The following is a 17,860-nucleotide window of genomic DNA, read 5'->3' as shown; positions in this document are numbered from 1 at the left end:
ATTAGAGTTCAGTCCAAACTTCCATAGTATCAGACAATTCACAAAATTAGTGCTATCATTTAAAAAATGATTTATTTTTTTTAAAGTATAAACAATTTACTTCTGAGCAAATATCCTATAGAATTATGATTTGACTACCATTAAACTGCCAACAAAATAATAGCAAAGAATATATTCCTGACAATCTTTCAAGTCCCGTGTTACATTTGGGATGGTTTCAAATATAGAAAAAGGTCCAAACCTCACCTATAATTAGCTTATTCAGTTTGCATCTTGTGCAACTTTTACAGTTGATAACTGGATGTTGATGCATAAAGCTATAATTTGTCAGTATTGATCACAATTTATGTTAAAATAAATAAGCAAACATACTGTGATGATACAAGCTGAGCATACAGAATCCTTGATCTGAGGCACTCAAGTAAACAGAGTCACACTACAGAATTTCCAGAAAAGCTACCTAGAAGCAACACTCTCACCACCTTCTTGGAGCAATTTTCTCCTGATATTAGCATTACTCCTATGAATCCATTGGCTGAAGTTACAACAGAAGATGCTTAAAGGTAAATGATAAAATTAGTAATGAAAAAAATGATTCTTCATCATCTAAAATATAACAAGCTGGATCTTCAGCTTTCAGGTGTGTCTCCAGAGAAGGGATTCTTCACACTAATCTTCCAAAGTTAAGCACTAGGTTCGTTGTCTGTTCCCTGGCTGTTCAATGCACATTCAGCTTAGGCCAGGTACTGATTTTAGAAGAATCCACATTTCACATCCAAGATGCCTGCTTTTATTCAGCCTATGAAGACATGTCTATTTTTTTCCCTAGCAGGAGGGAAAGACTATAGAAGGCCATCTTAAACCGGATAGTGAATTTTTACATGGCTCAAATTATGTGTGATGAATGGGGTTGGATAAGTGAAGGTTTCTAGGTGTCTCTGTAATGTGGGGAGTTATGGACCTAACTGTGTTTGTCTTTTTGTTCTGTTAGGGTACAATTTAGCGTCCCACAAAACCAACAGAACTCCACTTGTTGCGTTTGGTCAGCACAAAAAAAACAAGCCATCATACTGGATACCAGCAGCCATGTTGTCCAGCCGAGGATTTGAATTGTAATTTGCATCAAATGTAAGCATCCAGGTAGCATTTCATCCATCCTCTTTAACTTCCCATGTGTGAAAGAAAGGCTTGCACCACACACTGGCACACTAGTAAACATCAAAATAAGTTTGTGTATTTGAAGACTGTCAGTCTTTCCACTTAAAAGATGAGGACTCTCTAGATCTCACTGATGGTGTTAATGATGTCATCACAGTTTTTGGACACCAAGCCCAGTCTTGCAGGAGTCTCCACAGCAAAATTAAAAAGAAAAGAGTCTCCAAGAGCGCTGAAGTTTGTGGCCTGCCCTTCCAATGCAGGGGTGACATGGTGGTAGACCCTCAGGGGAAGTGGTGGGTGTGCTGCTGCTCCCAGGTGATGCAGATGCACCACGGTTTAAAGCTGAAGAGGGGGCAGGGTGGTGGGCAGAAGAGCCAGAGCTTCAACATCCTAACTCCTGCATGTATCAGGCAGCCAATATTCCCAGAGGAGCACCCGGAGAAGCACAGAGTGGTCATAACTGCACTTTGGTTTGTGGCAGCAGAACTTGTTTGTGGGAGGAAAAGGAAAACACCCAGTGTTAAAGTTCAGCTGGAGGAAATATTTATTCTTACGACCTCAGTGGAATAAGAACCACATATGTCATGTTTTTTTGAGACACGCATACACTGAGCCAGAAACTCAGCAACCAAGTTGGGGGGAGAAATTATCCATTATCTTTTTAATTTGGAATGGACTTTAATTTCAGTATTTTCATTGTTTGTTTTATGGCCACATATTAGAGGTGTTATTATCACCATTCCCATGGAAAATGCTATGAATGAGGGAGCACTTCTCCAAGAAAAAAAATTATCTCACTCTTAAGATGATCTCTCTTCTTGGGTGGGAAAGGGGATAAAAGCTGTTGTTTTTCTGATGCATGCTGAGAAATGCTTCGGAAATATCACCTAATTTTCAGGGCAGAAAGGGGGAGCACTCAATGCCTGCAGCTGATAGCCTGCTAGCCTGTGTCCTTGAAAAATAATATGCTACAAGGAGAAAATGTGTAGTTCTGAAGTGTGGCTCCCTTATGTCTCAAACCATCAGTAATAAGTGAATTTAATGGATGATTAAAAACCTTTTCCCCACTATGATTGCACTGTAGGGAGCTGCCATCAGCAGTGACCCACTTGCTGTCATGGCAGAAATGCATGTTTCAGATGCTGGCCTAAATGCAGATGATTGCTGGTTGGTGTTCATCTATCCACAGTGTGATATACTTAGAAAATAAGTAACTTCTGCCAGAGGACCTTGCTTGCTTTGCAAGTAGGTTCAGTTGGGTTCCATTTCCTTGTCTGTACAGTAGTGTGAGTACAGCCCTCACAAATGACCGGCATATGAGCTCTGCTTACAGAGAAGGTGTAGCTATCCTTAGTATCCTTAATATATACATGAAGAGCTGTTAGTGCTGGTCCAGGATATGCATTTTCTCTGTAAGGGGCTGTCAACCATGAGCCCTCTGAAACTGTGCCAGAGAATCAAGGGATCTATTTTAAAATGCTATGCTCATTTTCTACACTTTCTAGGGTGTTCTCAAGTAACATTTCCAAGCGTCACCATGCAACCAAGCAGAATTGTTCCTTTCCAAATGATGGATTTGCTGGGGGCAGTGGCAGTGAGGACTGAGCAAGTTGGTCGGTCCTGTGCTTCTTGGACCCAGGGCTTTATGAGAGACCAACAACTCTCACAAATTAACATTGCAGGCATTGGCAACACTACTGATGAGAAAAAGAGTCTTTCCTCAACAAACCTTGTTGTGTTATTAAAGGCACCATTTTTAACATGAAGGCCTTAAACATGTAGAAGGAAATGTTTCAGCTCATCTGGCAGAAGAAGTCCAGTTATTTTTTGATGCTGCTTGTGTCCAAAGCACCTCCTGATGCACAGGCGGCACAACTGCATCAAGGACAGTGGCCCTGAAGAAAGAGATAGGGAAGAGGTTACACATGTGGCTTTATTGCCCCAAAATTGTAAAGCTGAAACAGCAGCTGTGCACCACCGCTCCCCCCACCTCCTGCAACCCACCTTGCGCTGGGGGTATGTGGCCCCCAGAAGGCTCAGCAGTGAAAAGCCAGGCCTGCACCCACCAAAGGACATCAGCCTGCCTGCAATTCAGTTCAAGCCTACTCAGTCTCTGTTGTTACACAGCCGCAGTTAGCATTAGCAATGTCAGTCTTTCATGTTAAGTTGCACAAGTGTGAAGTGGTTTGTGTTGTCTGAGAAGAAGAGGTGATCGATGCTTCCTTCAAAGTCCTTGGTACCAGGTTTGCGGCCCACTGCTTTCTTGAGACTTATTTCGTAACAGTGGCAAACACACAGCAAAAAAATACTATATAATCCTTTATTTAAACCTTCCAGATTAACTGTTCCCATGCTGATAAATACAAGCCCTGCTGAAGAATCTGTCGTACTTTCTTTAAATCTAAGTATCATGTCCTTACACACTTATTTGGGTCACCTGTCCTTTCCAGGAAGAGGCAGGTCCTGTGTGATGTTTTAACTGTGGCACCTATCAACATTCAGACCCCCAAAGAGTCATTTGTGCTGGGGGGTAAGAGAGCGCGGGACAGGGTGGGTTGGATGCTGTGAGTGGGGAGGAGATAAGAGACAATGTAGAGATGGAGAGGGAGGTCAGTGAGCTGGGAGGGGACAGTTTAGGTGCCACCGGCTGCACCTGCCTGCCAGAGGGGTGGTAAGGTGGCAGTTAGCAGAGAGCTGAAATGTTAGTGCTGCTGGAAGAGTGCAGTGCAGTGGGAAGGAACAGGGGCTGCAGCTAAAATGTGGTGAGGTGGCAGCCTTCATCAGCTTTTGAGATTTCCCTCATGCAGGACACGACATTTCTAGCAGCTCTGCAAGGCTGAAAACTGCTGCACTATTGGAAGGGCTGTGCAAAGGGCTGCACTGGGCTGCTAGGAGTCAGCAGATGAGTTAGTTACCCTGTGCTTGGGTAAAGAGCAAGACAAGTCGATATGGGGCAAGTTAAAGTGACTATTGCCATGTTTGTTTGGTCATTCTGATCCCACAGATAAATGCTCTGCCTGTAAACATCTAATTTAAAAAAGCTTCCATTTAAAAAGAAAAACCAAACCGCAAAACCCGGACTTCAGTGTCACTACACTGAAAAATACTTAGCAAGGGCAAGCATACTCTTCTAAAACACAGTGCATTTTTGGATCATTAGCTATTTCTCCCACCTACACGTAGGACTCTTCCTGAAACACAAGCAGGCTATGCACTAATCCAGCAGCATGGTGAAGTCCTGAGAAGGGCGACCACCCCATGTTCTACACCTGCTCTGGGCTAGTCCGCTAGCTGTGCTAGTGATAGTCAGCACACTCACCAACTTGTCTCTGGTGGCAAAACACATTCCCTCCAGCCTGCCCTGGCCATAGGCGTGGGGCTGCTGCCCCCCAGCACTTGCAGAATCGGGGGGGAAGAGCCCTGCATGGCAGTGGGGCAGGAGAGCAGCAGCTCAGCCGTGACAGTGCTGAGCAGCTGTGGGGCTGGCACGGTGACTGATCCCCACAACACATTTCCAAACCTCTACGTGAAACCAGAGGAGTAATGTTTACACCACTCTCCCAGGCTGCAACCATTCAGCTGGCCAAAGAAGTTATACATCAGCTGTCCCTCAGGCATGACCCTATTCCGAGAAGAGCATGTTGAAGAATATCAGAAAAACACTATTCAGCAGCAAAATGCCCTTCAGGTATTTATCATTTCTGATTTCAATTGCTGAATTTCACATAGAAGAGTTCCTTAGTGCCCAAGATGTCAGATCAGCCTGAGCAGCGTTTCTCGGGACAGCTCCATAGGGTGTGCCTGAAATATTTTTCCATCATCTCAAATAAACAGGATGCATGTGGTGCCACAGAAGTCAGGAGTCTAGCACAGCAGGGATAGAGCTCAAAAATGTCACTGCTGTGTGTACCGTAGATTAGGCTAGAAAATCAAATATCAGTTGCTCATACACAACATGCATAGCACAGTTGTTTTTGTGATATTATTTTCATACTACTATCTCAAGCAGGGCCTGATTCATCACTTTGTTATTCCAGTTTTTCCTTGGTGTAAATCTTTTTCATGACAGCAATCACATCAACATGTAACTGGCATACTAGAGTCATGGACCACCCCATCAGCAACTTGGTTAAAATAATGAAAATCCAGATTATTTGGTAATGTGTATAGTTTACTGACTAATGAGAATATGTGAAGACACCAATGAGTAGACACTAGAGACCTTATTCTAATTTTCCTCAAGAATGGTGAGTAAAATTTCTCTCCATAATGTATTAAAGTATTCATAATCAATAAAATAAAATGATCTGTAACATTTTCATTCACACATATAAAATAAGCACTTCCTAAAGGTTAAGATTACAGTTTGATACTGCTGGATTATTCAGCACATAATGTCGGCCTTTAAAAAAAGCCTACCGTATAAATGTATATACAAATATATATATTCATTATATCAGTCCTGTGCAATTTTCCTTAATCCCCACAAAAGAAATAATATAGAGTTTTTCATTTTAATGATATTTTTGTACCTACATAAGAGCCTGGCCCAACAATCAAAGTAAATGGCAAAGAACTAGAAGATCAGTCTTTCAATATACTTGGTTTTTTTTCCATATCACATGATTTAAAAGTGTCCTGGTTGCAGTTTTGCATTTATGCTGAGACCAGTATCTGGCATGCACCTGACCATCAGCGTATTGTATAAGCAAAGATCCCAGCCTTATGCTCACTAGCTAGCCTAATTCCCATCAGAGATGATTTGCTGCCTGCATTTGTCAGCACACTCCAGATAACACTCCTGGGTCTACTCCCATCTCATACACAATGGAGTTGAAAGACTCCCACTGACTTCATTGCTTTAGGTAATCAGAAAAAGCTTCCATTAATTTCTAAAGAGCGTTGTGCTTGTTTTTTCACCCTAAGCTCTATTTTGCACTATGTTGCAGGCTTCATATGATTGCTCCCCAATGCAGTAGATTCACAACCCAGAGGTCGGAAGATGGGTTATTGTTAATACCATTACCACTGTTAGTGCACCACTATATTCTGGCATGAGAAAAAATAGCAACCATATGTCAGCAAATGGAGATAAGCTTAGTTATTCTCAGTTTTATAGTGCTAGTAGTATGGAACAGCGTAGCCTTTTGCAGCAGTTTGTGTGTTTTATCCCTAACAAATCCTGAGTGAACAAACAAAATAAGTACTAAGGGGCACCTTCTTTTTGCAGGAACAGTCGGCCCACAGGACTGCCAGGTGAGACCAGCTCCATCGGCCTCTTGCTTTCATCATTCTTCACCCAAATGTCTGCTCCAAAGTCAATCAGCAGCATCACCAGCTCCATACTGCCATTTCTGGCGGCCACGTGCAGAGGGGAGTCCAGGCCCTTGCCGCTGTTCACATTTGCTCCTGAACATCAAGAGATGACAATGAATAATGACAAAGAATGATGACTATACACTAGACTATTTCCATTTCCTGCAGTAGTTGCTATTTCTCTGATTAATCTGTAAATGCTGTAGCATACACACAGAGGTGGATTTCCTTATGCTGGGGTCTTGGTACTACAGTCTGCACATACACAACTCACACTGGTAGAGGATAAGTGGGGTTGTGACTAATGATCCCAGAGGAACAGTGCATGAGGAAGTCCTTCATCCACAGCCAAACCCATGAATATCTTGAAGCAGAACAGAGATGTATTTCCACTTACAGCCCACCTTTGGCCCCCATCCTCATGCCCCATTTGCTTAAAATGCATGCAGGGTTTCAACCTGCTCTGTACCGGAGGTTTAAGCCAGGGGGATTTCTAAATGTCAAAGTATCTGTTGGGAAAAAAATGTCAGGATGGAAAAGTTCTAGAGGGCCTTGGTAGAGGAGGATATAAGCAAGCACCCCTGATGAGTATCCCCCCACCCACTATCCTGGGCTAATGGCTCCTAAAACAACCTAAGAAGGGTGAGCTTCAGAACTAATTCAAAAGTATTTATAATGTTTTTATACTACACATTCTCAAATATAGAAGGCAGCAAAACCAAAATGACAGAAAACAGAAAATAATAGCCAAACATTTAATATTTAGATTAATTTGTATTTGTCTTCTTCCAAAAAAGATCACCATGCTAAATAGTGACCTACCTGAAAGGTGATCTACATGATGTTTGCTTGGTTTTTCCAAAGCGTCTTTGTTGAGTACTTTAGGTTATATGACCCCTTTGGTTAGAAGAGTTGCACTACTGTAGGTAACAAGAAATGGTCTTGTATAATTATCCAAGTGCTTAGACTTTGGTTTGTTTGATGCAGAAATAGTTCAGCATCACACTCAGAGACACTGGAAAGGATGGTGCTTGTTCCAGGCACCACGAGCCATGTGAAATCCAGGATCACCCATCTATTTGTTGGGACATGTAAAGCTGAGTTCCTGGGTCCAGAAGACCCTGGTTACTCTGCTGTCCTGTTTAACCCAGGAGTGCTGTTAAGAGTGAAACATCTCCAGGTCCCAGAACAGGACCTCCTCTAAATCTTTGATGCAAAGAGAGTCCAAAGATAGATGTTGCAGGAAACAAAAGTACACCATCCTTTATTTTTCTTTTACCTGACTCCAGCAGCTTCTTGGCACAGTTCACTTGCTGGTTCTCACAAGCTACATAAAGGGGAGTACCCAGATGCTTGATGTTGTGATCTATATTTGCCCCATGGGACGCGAGGAATTCGATACATTGCACATGACCTTAAAAGGGATAAAGGAAGAGTCAACTCACAGAGATCAGGCCTTTTTTCAGCAAACTTTCTATTGGAGTGGTGTAATTTGGCAAAGATTCAATGTTTTGTCAAGAGATGGTAGCGTAATACTTTCATCCACTCCAGTGTTTCCAACCTGGAAAATGGGAGCTGCAAAGCCACGGTTAGCAAAACAGGCTAAAGCCCTCGCATTTTATCTGACTCATTTCAGATGTCTACTGAAGATGAGATGAATCACGCTGTGTTTCTCTCCACTGCTTTTGAAGATAGCCAGATCTGACTCCCTCAGATGTCCACAATGCAAGTGGCTGACTTGGACAATGTATCCCTTCCTTCCAGGTGTCACCACATGAACTCAGAGGCCCTGAGCGCCAAGCTGAGCTGCCCTCGGTGAGCACCAGCGGTGGGAGTAACTGCACCACTCATGATGAGACCAACTAGGAAGGTATTTCACATGACCCAAATCAAGAAAATTATCTTCTTTTATCTCTCTCTTCCACTTCAACATGCTGCTAGTAACATGGAAAGGAGTGCTGATGCTGTGGGGTTACCTCTCTTAGCAGCTTCATGGATGGGGGATGCCAAGTCACAGGGTGGGTGTAGGCTGGCTCCATGCTGCAGCAATAAATTCAAGCAAGCCACACTGCCACTGACACAAGCACTAAACAATGGAGTGTGCCAGTCGACAGTAACTCCATTCACCTGGGGGAAAAACATCACAATCAGGCTTTTTTCTTTGTCTTCTCAGTATTTCAAAATTGATGAAAATTACCCAGTTCTCGACAGAAAATAGGTTTCTTAATACTTTTTATTTCATTCCCTCTAAAAACTCTACTGCTTCTGAAGATCACAATTTTTTTATTAAAAAGATCATTAAAATAATATTTTTAAAAATTGCCCCCAAGTCTCTCCTCCTGCAAAAGAATTTTTAACCAGTGACACTCCAGGGTCTCTCAGGAGTTACCAAGTTAGATGCATGCCCATTTCTCGGTTACCTCAGCTGAAACAAACCTGCCCATAGCCCTCTCCTGAACAGACCATTTTAAACTGAAAAGTGTGCAGCCCTTTTTTTTAAAAAAAAAAAAATTAAACTGAAAGGTAATATATGTATAATGAGTTAATTTTCTTATTCACTATAATTTCAACATTATCTTGAAAACTAGAGACCATGAGACACACCCATTTCACCATGTCACTTGCACATTGTTTGCATTTTCTTCCCATTTTATCATGACTTGATCCTAACAGTCTTATACCTCTACTTAAGACTCTGCATATTGACATCAATGAGATTAGTGTGTGCAGAAAATAAAATACACCCTTAACTGTTGCAGGATTATAAAACCTTTACAAGAGGAACTTCCATTTATTCTTTCAGTAAATGATGAGATCATTGCACCTTCATCTGAAGAACAATAATAACTATTGTCTATATCTGTGCTTTTTGGATTGCTTTATTTAAGAAGTGCATTTTGTAACATGTACCTTAAGCAGAGCTAATTATAAAATGTAAACCACAGTGATATGCTGACATGAAATAGTACAACACCTAACATTAAAATGTGATAATACAACATACTAACACTAGAGACTGTCCCTCATGTACTCACCTGAGCACCATGTTTTAACAGGACACTGGCACAAGCAGCATGTCCCCCTAGGCAGGCTTCATGGAGAGGAGACACCTGGTCTGCTGTAACAAGATTAACATCACTCCCCTGATGAAATAATGGAAAATACTGTTACAACCAACTACCAAAACCCTGGAGGTTTTACAATAAAGTACAGATGACATTCAACCACTGAACAAACCCAGCAGAGATCATATCAACCCAGTGGAGGGATACCTGTTTGATGAGTTTCTTCAGAGTAAGAAGACGCCCATGGATAGAGGCATCATGTAAAGGAGACCAGTCTGAAACAAAGTCTGTATAAAAAGAAAGACAGAAAAAGGCTAACAACTCCATGGATTGTTTCAATAGCACACTTTATTTCAACTGTGTGACCCCAGCAAATCTCTCTTCTTCTACTTTATTACTTGAGCTGCCAAGCTTTCCTTGGAGGAGCTGCTGGGAGGGAGTGAGGCAAGAGGATGTCTTCTCTCTGGGGGTGTTTTTAACTCATCCCGTGTTGGTACTGAGCAGCTGCGGTCCCCTCCAGAAAACGAGAGATTCGCAAAACATCACCTTGCTCTGACTGAGCTTGTCCCTCATTTTGAATTATTTCCAGGGCCTTTGTTTTCACAAGCTCATTTACCAATTAGTTCAAAAGGACTACATTTTGCAGAGGGTACGGCTACTCAGTCATTTACCCCTGCTCCGAGCTGGGCTAGAGTCAACAATACCTAACAAGAGAAGGTACCAAAGTACAAGATAAATTGTGTTACCTGTTGATTTTGCCTTTCAGTTTTCAGTGTTTGGTGTTAACCTGTGCAGTGGTGCATTTTAAGTAATAGCTGTATTCTCCATGTTGTTGAGACCACAAAGTGAGGTACGGCACGTATATACCATAAAAATATTAATAGAAGGGGATCTTCAGTATTACAGATTTTATGGCTCAGAGCCAGCTGACAACAATTATCCCTCTGGGAGCCATTTACCTCCTTCAGCATTCACTGCCTCAAACCCCAGTGTCTGGTCAACATCCATGGCCCATGTTCCCCCTGGGAAGGAAGATAATATTTTCCAGAGGGCATGTGACCCAGCTTCTTTTGGAAACACATTTTGCTGTTCCCTGGAGATGTCTCACTCTCCTTCCACTAACTACAGAGAAAACCCCAGGGACTGATTTGGATGACTTGCTGAGGTTTTCAGGGACTATACTAGGCCACATGCATGGAACAGGATGCTTAACAGTGAGAATTTTGCCTTCAGAAATAAGCCACCACAGTTCTTTAAAATAACTTTTACAGATTAGCTGATGATGTCAGTGCTTACACAAGATCCACAGATCTTGTCTCAGGTGTGGACATGTGTGGGAGATTAACCCCTCACAGCCAATGTCCTGACCCTTGTGGCTATGCCACGGTGTGCTGAAATGGGGTGATAACCAACTGTGTCAGCCCATTGGGCTATTGCTCACTCACCTTCAAGCATGCTCAGTAAAGGACATCAAATTTAAAGAAGATCTAGTATAGCAAGACTTACAATGGTTTTGTAATTGAAAAATTCTGTACTAGGTAAATTGTGACCTGAAGATGTGTATCTGAAAATGTATTGTTATCACACAAAGATCTTTGCCTGCATAACTGTGTTAGGTAGGGAGGTGACTTTTTGCCAGCACAGTGGCCACAAAAGTTCTGCTATAGATTTACAGTTATTCTTGCAAGACTTTTATGACTGTGCAATACATTTTTCTAGAGTCATTCATATAGGCAAAAGGATATTTCTGCTACCATAATACACCATTTTTGAGCCACTTGATGTCCATCACAATGCTTATCTGCATAGCACACTTTTGCAAATATGTACATATTGCATCTTATAGTCTCTGAGCAATGGCTCATTGATAGACTAAACTAGGGTAAATTTTAGTGTTTCTCTTCTTGGACACCAAAAATGTGGGTCTCTGTAACAAGCAGCTTGTCAAATTGGTAGTGGTCACACACACATCACAAGAGGGAACCAAACTGGTTCCTGTGATAGTTCTTATTTGAAAGAAGTAATTTTAAAAAATCTAGCAGAATAATCAACACTTCACTATCTCTTGTGAGAATCCTCTAACAATGCTCCAGCATGCTCCTAGCTCACGGGACAATCTCAGTGATATTCTGGAAATAACCTCAGGGTGGGTTTGAAGCCTGAAGAGGGGTGAGCTTGTGGGACAAGGCCCTCAGGAACAAGGGTCTCATCAGGGCTGATTGAACAAGAAGCTAATTCACAATTTTCACCATTTCTTCTCTTTTTCCTGTCTGTGGTTATGACTGCTACCTAGTTAGGGGAAGGGAAGGAGAGAGAGCTTCTATAAAATGCTAGATCATTCATTAGTTCATGCTAGGTTTATGTTTACTTGATCTAAGCTATAACTGGGCACCCCTTGGGCCAGAAAGGAGGTTTATTTTGTGTCCACCAGAGACTGACCACAACTAAAGACAGGACGCAGGTCTAGCAGCTGCAGCTTCTGTTACCTGGTCAGTATATCCTGATCATAGGCACAGTTAAAATAAATCAGATTTGAATTCTGAAGGAGAGATGCCTTGGGGAACAGGCTGAGAGGGACCATCAGCCCTGGGGCTGTGCCTCCTCTGAGCATGGGGGCCAGTCCCTCTCTTGCACTCTCCCTGGGAAGAAAGCTTAGTGTCTTCTGCTCTTGGCATGTATTTTTATAGCTGTGGGTTTGGGTCTTTTCCTTCAGGTCATAAGTTTGTTATCAGTGGGGCAACAAGTGGGAAGGTGCTTGGTGATCTATTGGCCATGGCCTACAGACTAGGTGTTTGGTGGACACTTTGAAACCTACCATCTATTCCACTGCTGCCTGTGACTATAAGACACTTATAGAGACTGTGAAGACTTGGCAGGTAAGTCTGCACTGCCAAGTAAAGAAAGCCAGCACTGAGCTTTAAGCAGGTGAAGATGTGAAGGCAAGTCAGTCTGCACCATTTGGTCTAAGAGACATAAATGGTCCCAATCTCTTTTATTTAGCAGTATAGAAATAGATAACAAGATTAGAGTCCAAGAGTCAAGTGATCTTTCCCAGTCTTGTATTATTTTCACAAAAGGAAAAAAATGAGAAACCGAGAAGCAACTCAAACCTCACAAGCAAAGATTCGTCAACTCAGGTGTGATTTGTATTTGGGAGAGGCCTCAAACTTAGAAGGCCAAAATTAGAAGCCCAACACAGCTTTATGGGTGGTACCCAGTACGTGAAATGAACAGAGGAATGAACTCAGGAAATCTGGGTAACGTATGTCATCATGTACTTTGCTATTAGCATAATTTGAACTCTGCCTGCCTCCTTCTATATTTCACAGGCTACGTCCCACAACAAACACACAGTTCCAGTAAGTTCACAAACTTTCTTTCACTTTAGCAAATGGACAGCCATTTCCAGAAGTTGTGGTTCCGGTCTCATAAGGATAGACAAACTATGCTACAATTATTAAAGCACAGTATTATTAACTGACTAGAATATCTTTGCTTTGGGTGCTGTGTGTGAAATGATGCTTATCTGACAATACTGTTGTTCTTGCCAATCCTGCCTGTGTTGCCATTGGTTGTGTTTGAGGCCCTGTAAAAAGCTTTTGATTTTCCGATTTAGAAAATAATGCCATTGCCCAATCTGCATGAGTTGCAAGGGAAGCATGTTTATAGTAATCCTAAAAGTCTAGAGATTGAGGAACAAGTTTTCTGAGCTACAGCTTGATCTTTTTTTGGCCACACAAATACAGGCAGGGCTTTGTGCACACTACCAAGTTGTTATATCATCATGTCAGCATTCTGACAAAGAGGAAGGTGCACAGTCATGCCATCACATCCATGTACAGAATTTATGAATTCAGTGCTTGCTTGAGAAAAGGCAGGTTTCTACTAAGACTCTAAAAAGAGCCAGACCACACCATAGTCATCTATGGACTGGCCATTAGCTTGCTATTTTGCCAAGTCTTAACAACGAATTAAAAGACTGAGCACATAAGCATCAAAAAATAAATGTCTGTAGAAAATAAAAAGAGGTATGTGCCAACACGTCATAATCCAGCTGTGAATTCTGTACTGAGAGGAACCAAGGCTTTTATCCTAAACTGGAGGCCTATCATAGCTTCACACCAGCCTTGGTTGGGTATGTTGGGAAGAAGGTTTTTAAAAGTCCATCTGATGACTAGTTGCTACAATGTACTTCCAAATCTGCTGCCGTGAACGGCATGGCCCCAAGTTGCCATCTCTCCTGCCCTAGCTCCGTCTGCAGCAAACTCTCCAACCTGAAGTAATGCTGGGGAGGCAACCTTCCTGCAGGGAAAAGCAAATTTCCCCAGTTCCTGCACCCAGGTCATCACCCTCCAGCAAACCACAAAGTTTCTATTTTCTGCCTGCTCCAAGTTGGAACTTGTGTTTCTCGCCTGGAGGAGGAGGGAGGCTGCAGTGATGTTGAGGTCTCACTCCTCTCTTCTGCACAGCCCAGGAAGCATGCTGTCAGTACTATAAATGATCAGTATTTATACCATACACAGGCTTTTGATTAAAGCCTAAGCAAAGGCCAGTGCTAACTGGCCATGGACTTTTAAAATCCTGAAATAGAGACTTTCAGGAAAGCCCTCAAAACTCTTTGCCCACCACAGCTGCCTGTGAAGGAGCAAGGCCACGTGGGTGGCACAGCTGTGTTCACTGTATGCACAACCACAGGAACAAGGATTTCTGATTGCCAAAAATATGTACAGCTGCTCTTTCACAGAGGAACAAGACTGTATATCCAAATTTGACATTTACCCACACCCTAGTCCACAGGGAAGCTGAGTCAGGCCTCAACAACTTCAGCATCTAGACATCCAAATCACACTGGCTTTCAGTGGCATTGGGTCACCTACCTCCCCTTTCACCACTGAAGATGCCAGCCAGCTCAGAGGTTACATTAAACCTCTGGTCATATTTGATTGCACCGTCATCTCTTGGGCACATGAATGTTGGCAGGGTGGCATATAGAGAGGAAGCCTTATAATGTTAACTGTGCATGTCTGCTCCCTGGGGACAACTGAGCATTCACAGGACCTTTCTAGAACAGCACTCATTTTTGTGGTGATGGCTGAAAGTACCTTTTCCTAGCCTCTAACCATGTGGAGGGTGTTGCACCCTCTGTGCCTGTCCCCAGGCTGGTTTCCTTCCGCATCGGTCACGCACAGCGCAGCTTGCAAAGGGCTTTGAAATTGTTTTGAGAGGTATGCTCTTGCATGCATATTTGCATGCACATATGCCTATGGCATTACATATAACAGTATTACAAATGGTATTTTTCATATTCTAAGGCTTTCCGCTAAAGTTTGTGATATATGTAGCCTGAGCCAAACACATTCCTGCTGTAAGTCACCAGCAGAGCTTATCGACTCTGCTAAGGAGCAGGAAGACACAAGAAGAATGGACTAAACTCTGATTTCCAAAGGACCAAATGAGTGTATGCAGCAGTGCAGGGTGTGGGCTCCCTTCATTCCAGCCTCCATTTTGCTGGAGCTCATCTCCAGTGTGGAACTGGTTGGATTCATACTGTTAATAAATTGCCATCCCTTCCCTCCCACTCCAGCCTCAGGATGTACATAAGCGACACACATGAGGAGAGGCAAACACAACAGAGATACTGATCCTCTTTGCGTTGTGTTTTTAGGGTCTTAATTTTCTATTTGGTATGAATGAAAGCATCCTGAGCAGCCCAGGGAAGAAGTGAGGACAGTGTAAATTTGCATTATCTTAATTTACTTCATTCCCTCTGTGCTCGCCGTAATCTGAAGGAATAGCCTCTCAGAAAACAGAGCTACAAGGAACATGTCCAGCTAAACTGCCATGTGAAGTTAAATTACTTGTCTTTTGTCACCATGTCATATTTTCAATGCCTCTGGGCCCAAAACCAGAGCAATGATCAGAGTGAGGCCATTTGTCTGAATAACTGTTCACCAGTTACCACAGCTGCACTGGTCACAACTGACCACAGTGACCTGGCCTGGGCAACAGGCTGGGCAATAACAACACCTGGATCTGCTCATCTGAAAGAAAAAAGGAAAAGGATAAAAGATAAAGGAAAATGGGAAAAGGGGGAAGGAAAGAGGAAAAATAAGAAGAAAAATAAAACAAAAAAGTGAAAAGGGAAAATAAAAAAGAAAAATCAAAATAAAAAAGGAGAAAGAAAAGGAGAAAAAGATGGAGGAAGGGAATGAAAAGAATGAAAAAGAAAAGAGGAATTGAGCCAGTGCTGAGCTTCCAGCTGGCACTAATCTAAGTCAAACATGCCACACTACAACTTCTTTTTCAGAGTGGTGTGGTTTAAGTGCTGCATTTGTTTCTGCTTGTTCAAACTGCGGTGCAGAATCAGACACTCTTTTCTGTGATACACTAAAAAACCAACCAAAAATTCAGCTTATTAAAATCCCTCTGAAGTGAAGAGCACGGGAACATTTTGTGGGACTGACTGTGGACCTGCCCTGGAAGCAGGACATCTGGAGCAGCACACCGTCACAGCCTGACCCTGCCCTCTGCCACCGCTGGCAGAGGTGAAGGCTCACGGAGAGGCAGGAGCATTACTTACCTCTCATTAGTGAGTTTGATAGAGGCATTGCAGACGCCTGGCCTCCGGCTCCTTGCAATTTGCTGGCGTTTTGATTTGTTCCCTCATCATCCATCTCAGCCCCGTCTGTCCAATTTCTGTTTTTTCACTTCGCGGTCAGTCTCAAAAGTTCAAATTCCATCGTCCCCGGTGAGCCCCCAGCGGTGGGAGTGATCTATTAAGCAGACTCTGCACGGACAAGTCAGACAGACCTTGCAGCAGACCAGGATGTGGTGCTGGCAGCACTTTGTGCAGAAACTCGAGTACCTGGGTTGGGATTTAACGAAACAGCTCTCTGGCTGCTCTGGTAGGCTGCCAGCGATCCGGCGAAGCGAGAGATGTGCCTGATGTCACATCCTCTCCAACGCGGCACCCAATTGGGGCGCCTGCCGTCCGTTTTTATCAGGAAGGAAATTCTTAGTTTGCCAAAAAAACAAGACAGAAAGAGCCAGTTCAACTAGTTGAGCAAACTCTGCCTGCAGGGGATTTGCAAAGAAAACCCACAGATGTATAAGTGCACGCGGATCTGCACCCCTCCCGAGCAAGTTGTTTGCAGGCAACTTTGCTGCGCGCCTCTCTGGACGATGTGCGCTCTGCAAAAAAACCACCCGTCTTATCTGCCAAGCCCTGACGGTATGCAAGAAACAGAGAGCTGAACGTCTGCTGAGCAGCACTGATCACCACATACCCTATGGATATTGAAACCACATGTCTGGGGAGCTGCGGTTCCCACTGGAGGCCCTGTGTTGTCTGCATGGCGTGGAAATGGCAGTGCTGAGCGGGCTCGTTTCCTTCCCCCACGGTTCAATCGATTTCACTGAGTCACAGTCACACCAGGAGTTTCACATCTGAGCGCTGCCCTTTTATTTTTAAGCAATTTCTTGGTCTAAAACAAACATCACAAACCTACCAGCGAACAAATGGCAGCATTTTTTCAGCAGGACCTCCACCTCATTTCTCTGAGTCTGTTTGCAAAAATTCTGTTCTCACAGATCATCTCCATTTGCATATTTTTCTTCCCCAAAGTAGCATAATTTACAAGAACAAAATCGTTTTTCTCTCCCTATTTGCCCATTTGCATACAAGTGCAAGAACTTCCATGCAAAAATCTAAATCACATAAGTAAAAATTAAGTGTAGGGGTTTTTTTCCAATTTGTCTATTAGGGTGGAATTTGCATTTATGTATTTGGAGATACAAAATTGCTAATCCTGGGCTAATTCTAATCCTAATTCAGATGAGCCTAAGCGACTTGGTTTCATTTTTATTCCTATCTGTAACACATGCAAGAGATATGGAATCATATTTAGGGTTTCTTTGCCTGTATCTTTAAAAATAATCAGTTATGTTAAAAGATACAAACAGCAGCTGAACATCATCCATAAACCCTGACAGCAGGGAATCTGTGAAGGCAACCTGGGCACACACTGATGGACAACTGCTAATGAAATATGGATGAGGATAGGGCCAGCCTCTTCCAGGGCCCTCCCTGCTGAATGCCTCCTGCCACCTGGGTTTGGCCCTGCATGCTGGATATAAGCTGACACTTTCATCTGACTGGAAATTACATTTGTGTCTTAACCATTGAAATTTCAATATTTAAAGTGTTGTGGGAAAAAAATGTGTAAATGGAGAAAGTGGTCTAAATATTGGGTTTGATGATTAACACATAAAATGAGGAACAGAAAAACAATTTTTCTCCTTTAGTATTGCTTGAGTTTAGT

The 17,860-nt window shown here is 42.8% G+C and overlaps 1 protein-coding gene across 1 annotated transcript; it reads right to left on the bottom strand.

Moving 5' to 3' along the window:
- Window positions 1-126: 126 nt before the first annotated feature.
- Window positions 127-16,379, bottom strand: ASB9 (ankyrin repeat and SOCS box containing 9). Its single transcript, XM_074929875.1, has 8 exons — window positions 16,120-16,379; window positions 9,747-9,826; window positions 9,510-9,617; window positions 8,451-8,601; window positions 7,754-7,888; window positions 6,376-6,567; window positions 2,888-3,053; window positions 127-1,644 (listed from the first exon to the last, which is right to left on the bottom strand). Exons 1-7 carry the CDS (start codon window positions 16,211-16,213, stop codon window positions 2,929-2,931), a joined length of 885 nt encoding a protein of 294 aa, XP_074785976.1. The 5' UTR covers window positions 16,214-16,379; the 3' UTR covers window positions 127-1,644; window positions 2,888-2,928.
- Window positions 16,380-17,860: the final 1,481 nt, after the last annotated feature.

Source organism: Athene noctua, chromosome 1, assembly GCF_965140245.1.
Source record: "Athene noctua chromosome 1, bAthNoc1.hap1.1, whole genome shotgun sequence".
NCBI classification, from domain to species: domain Eukaryota; kingdom Metazoa; phylum Chordata; class Aves; order Strigiformes; family Strigidae; genus Athene; species Athene noctua.
Note: the sequence above shows the minus strand (reverse complement) of the source record. Positions and strands in the feature narration are given on the sequence as shown.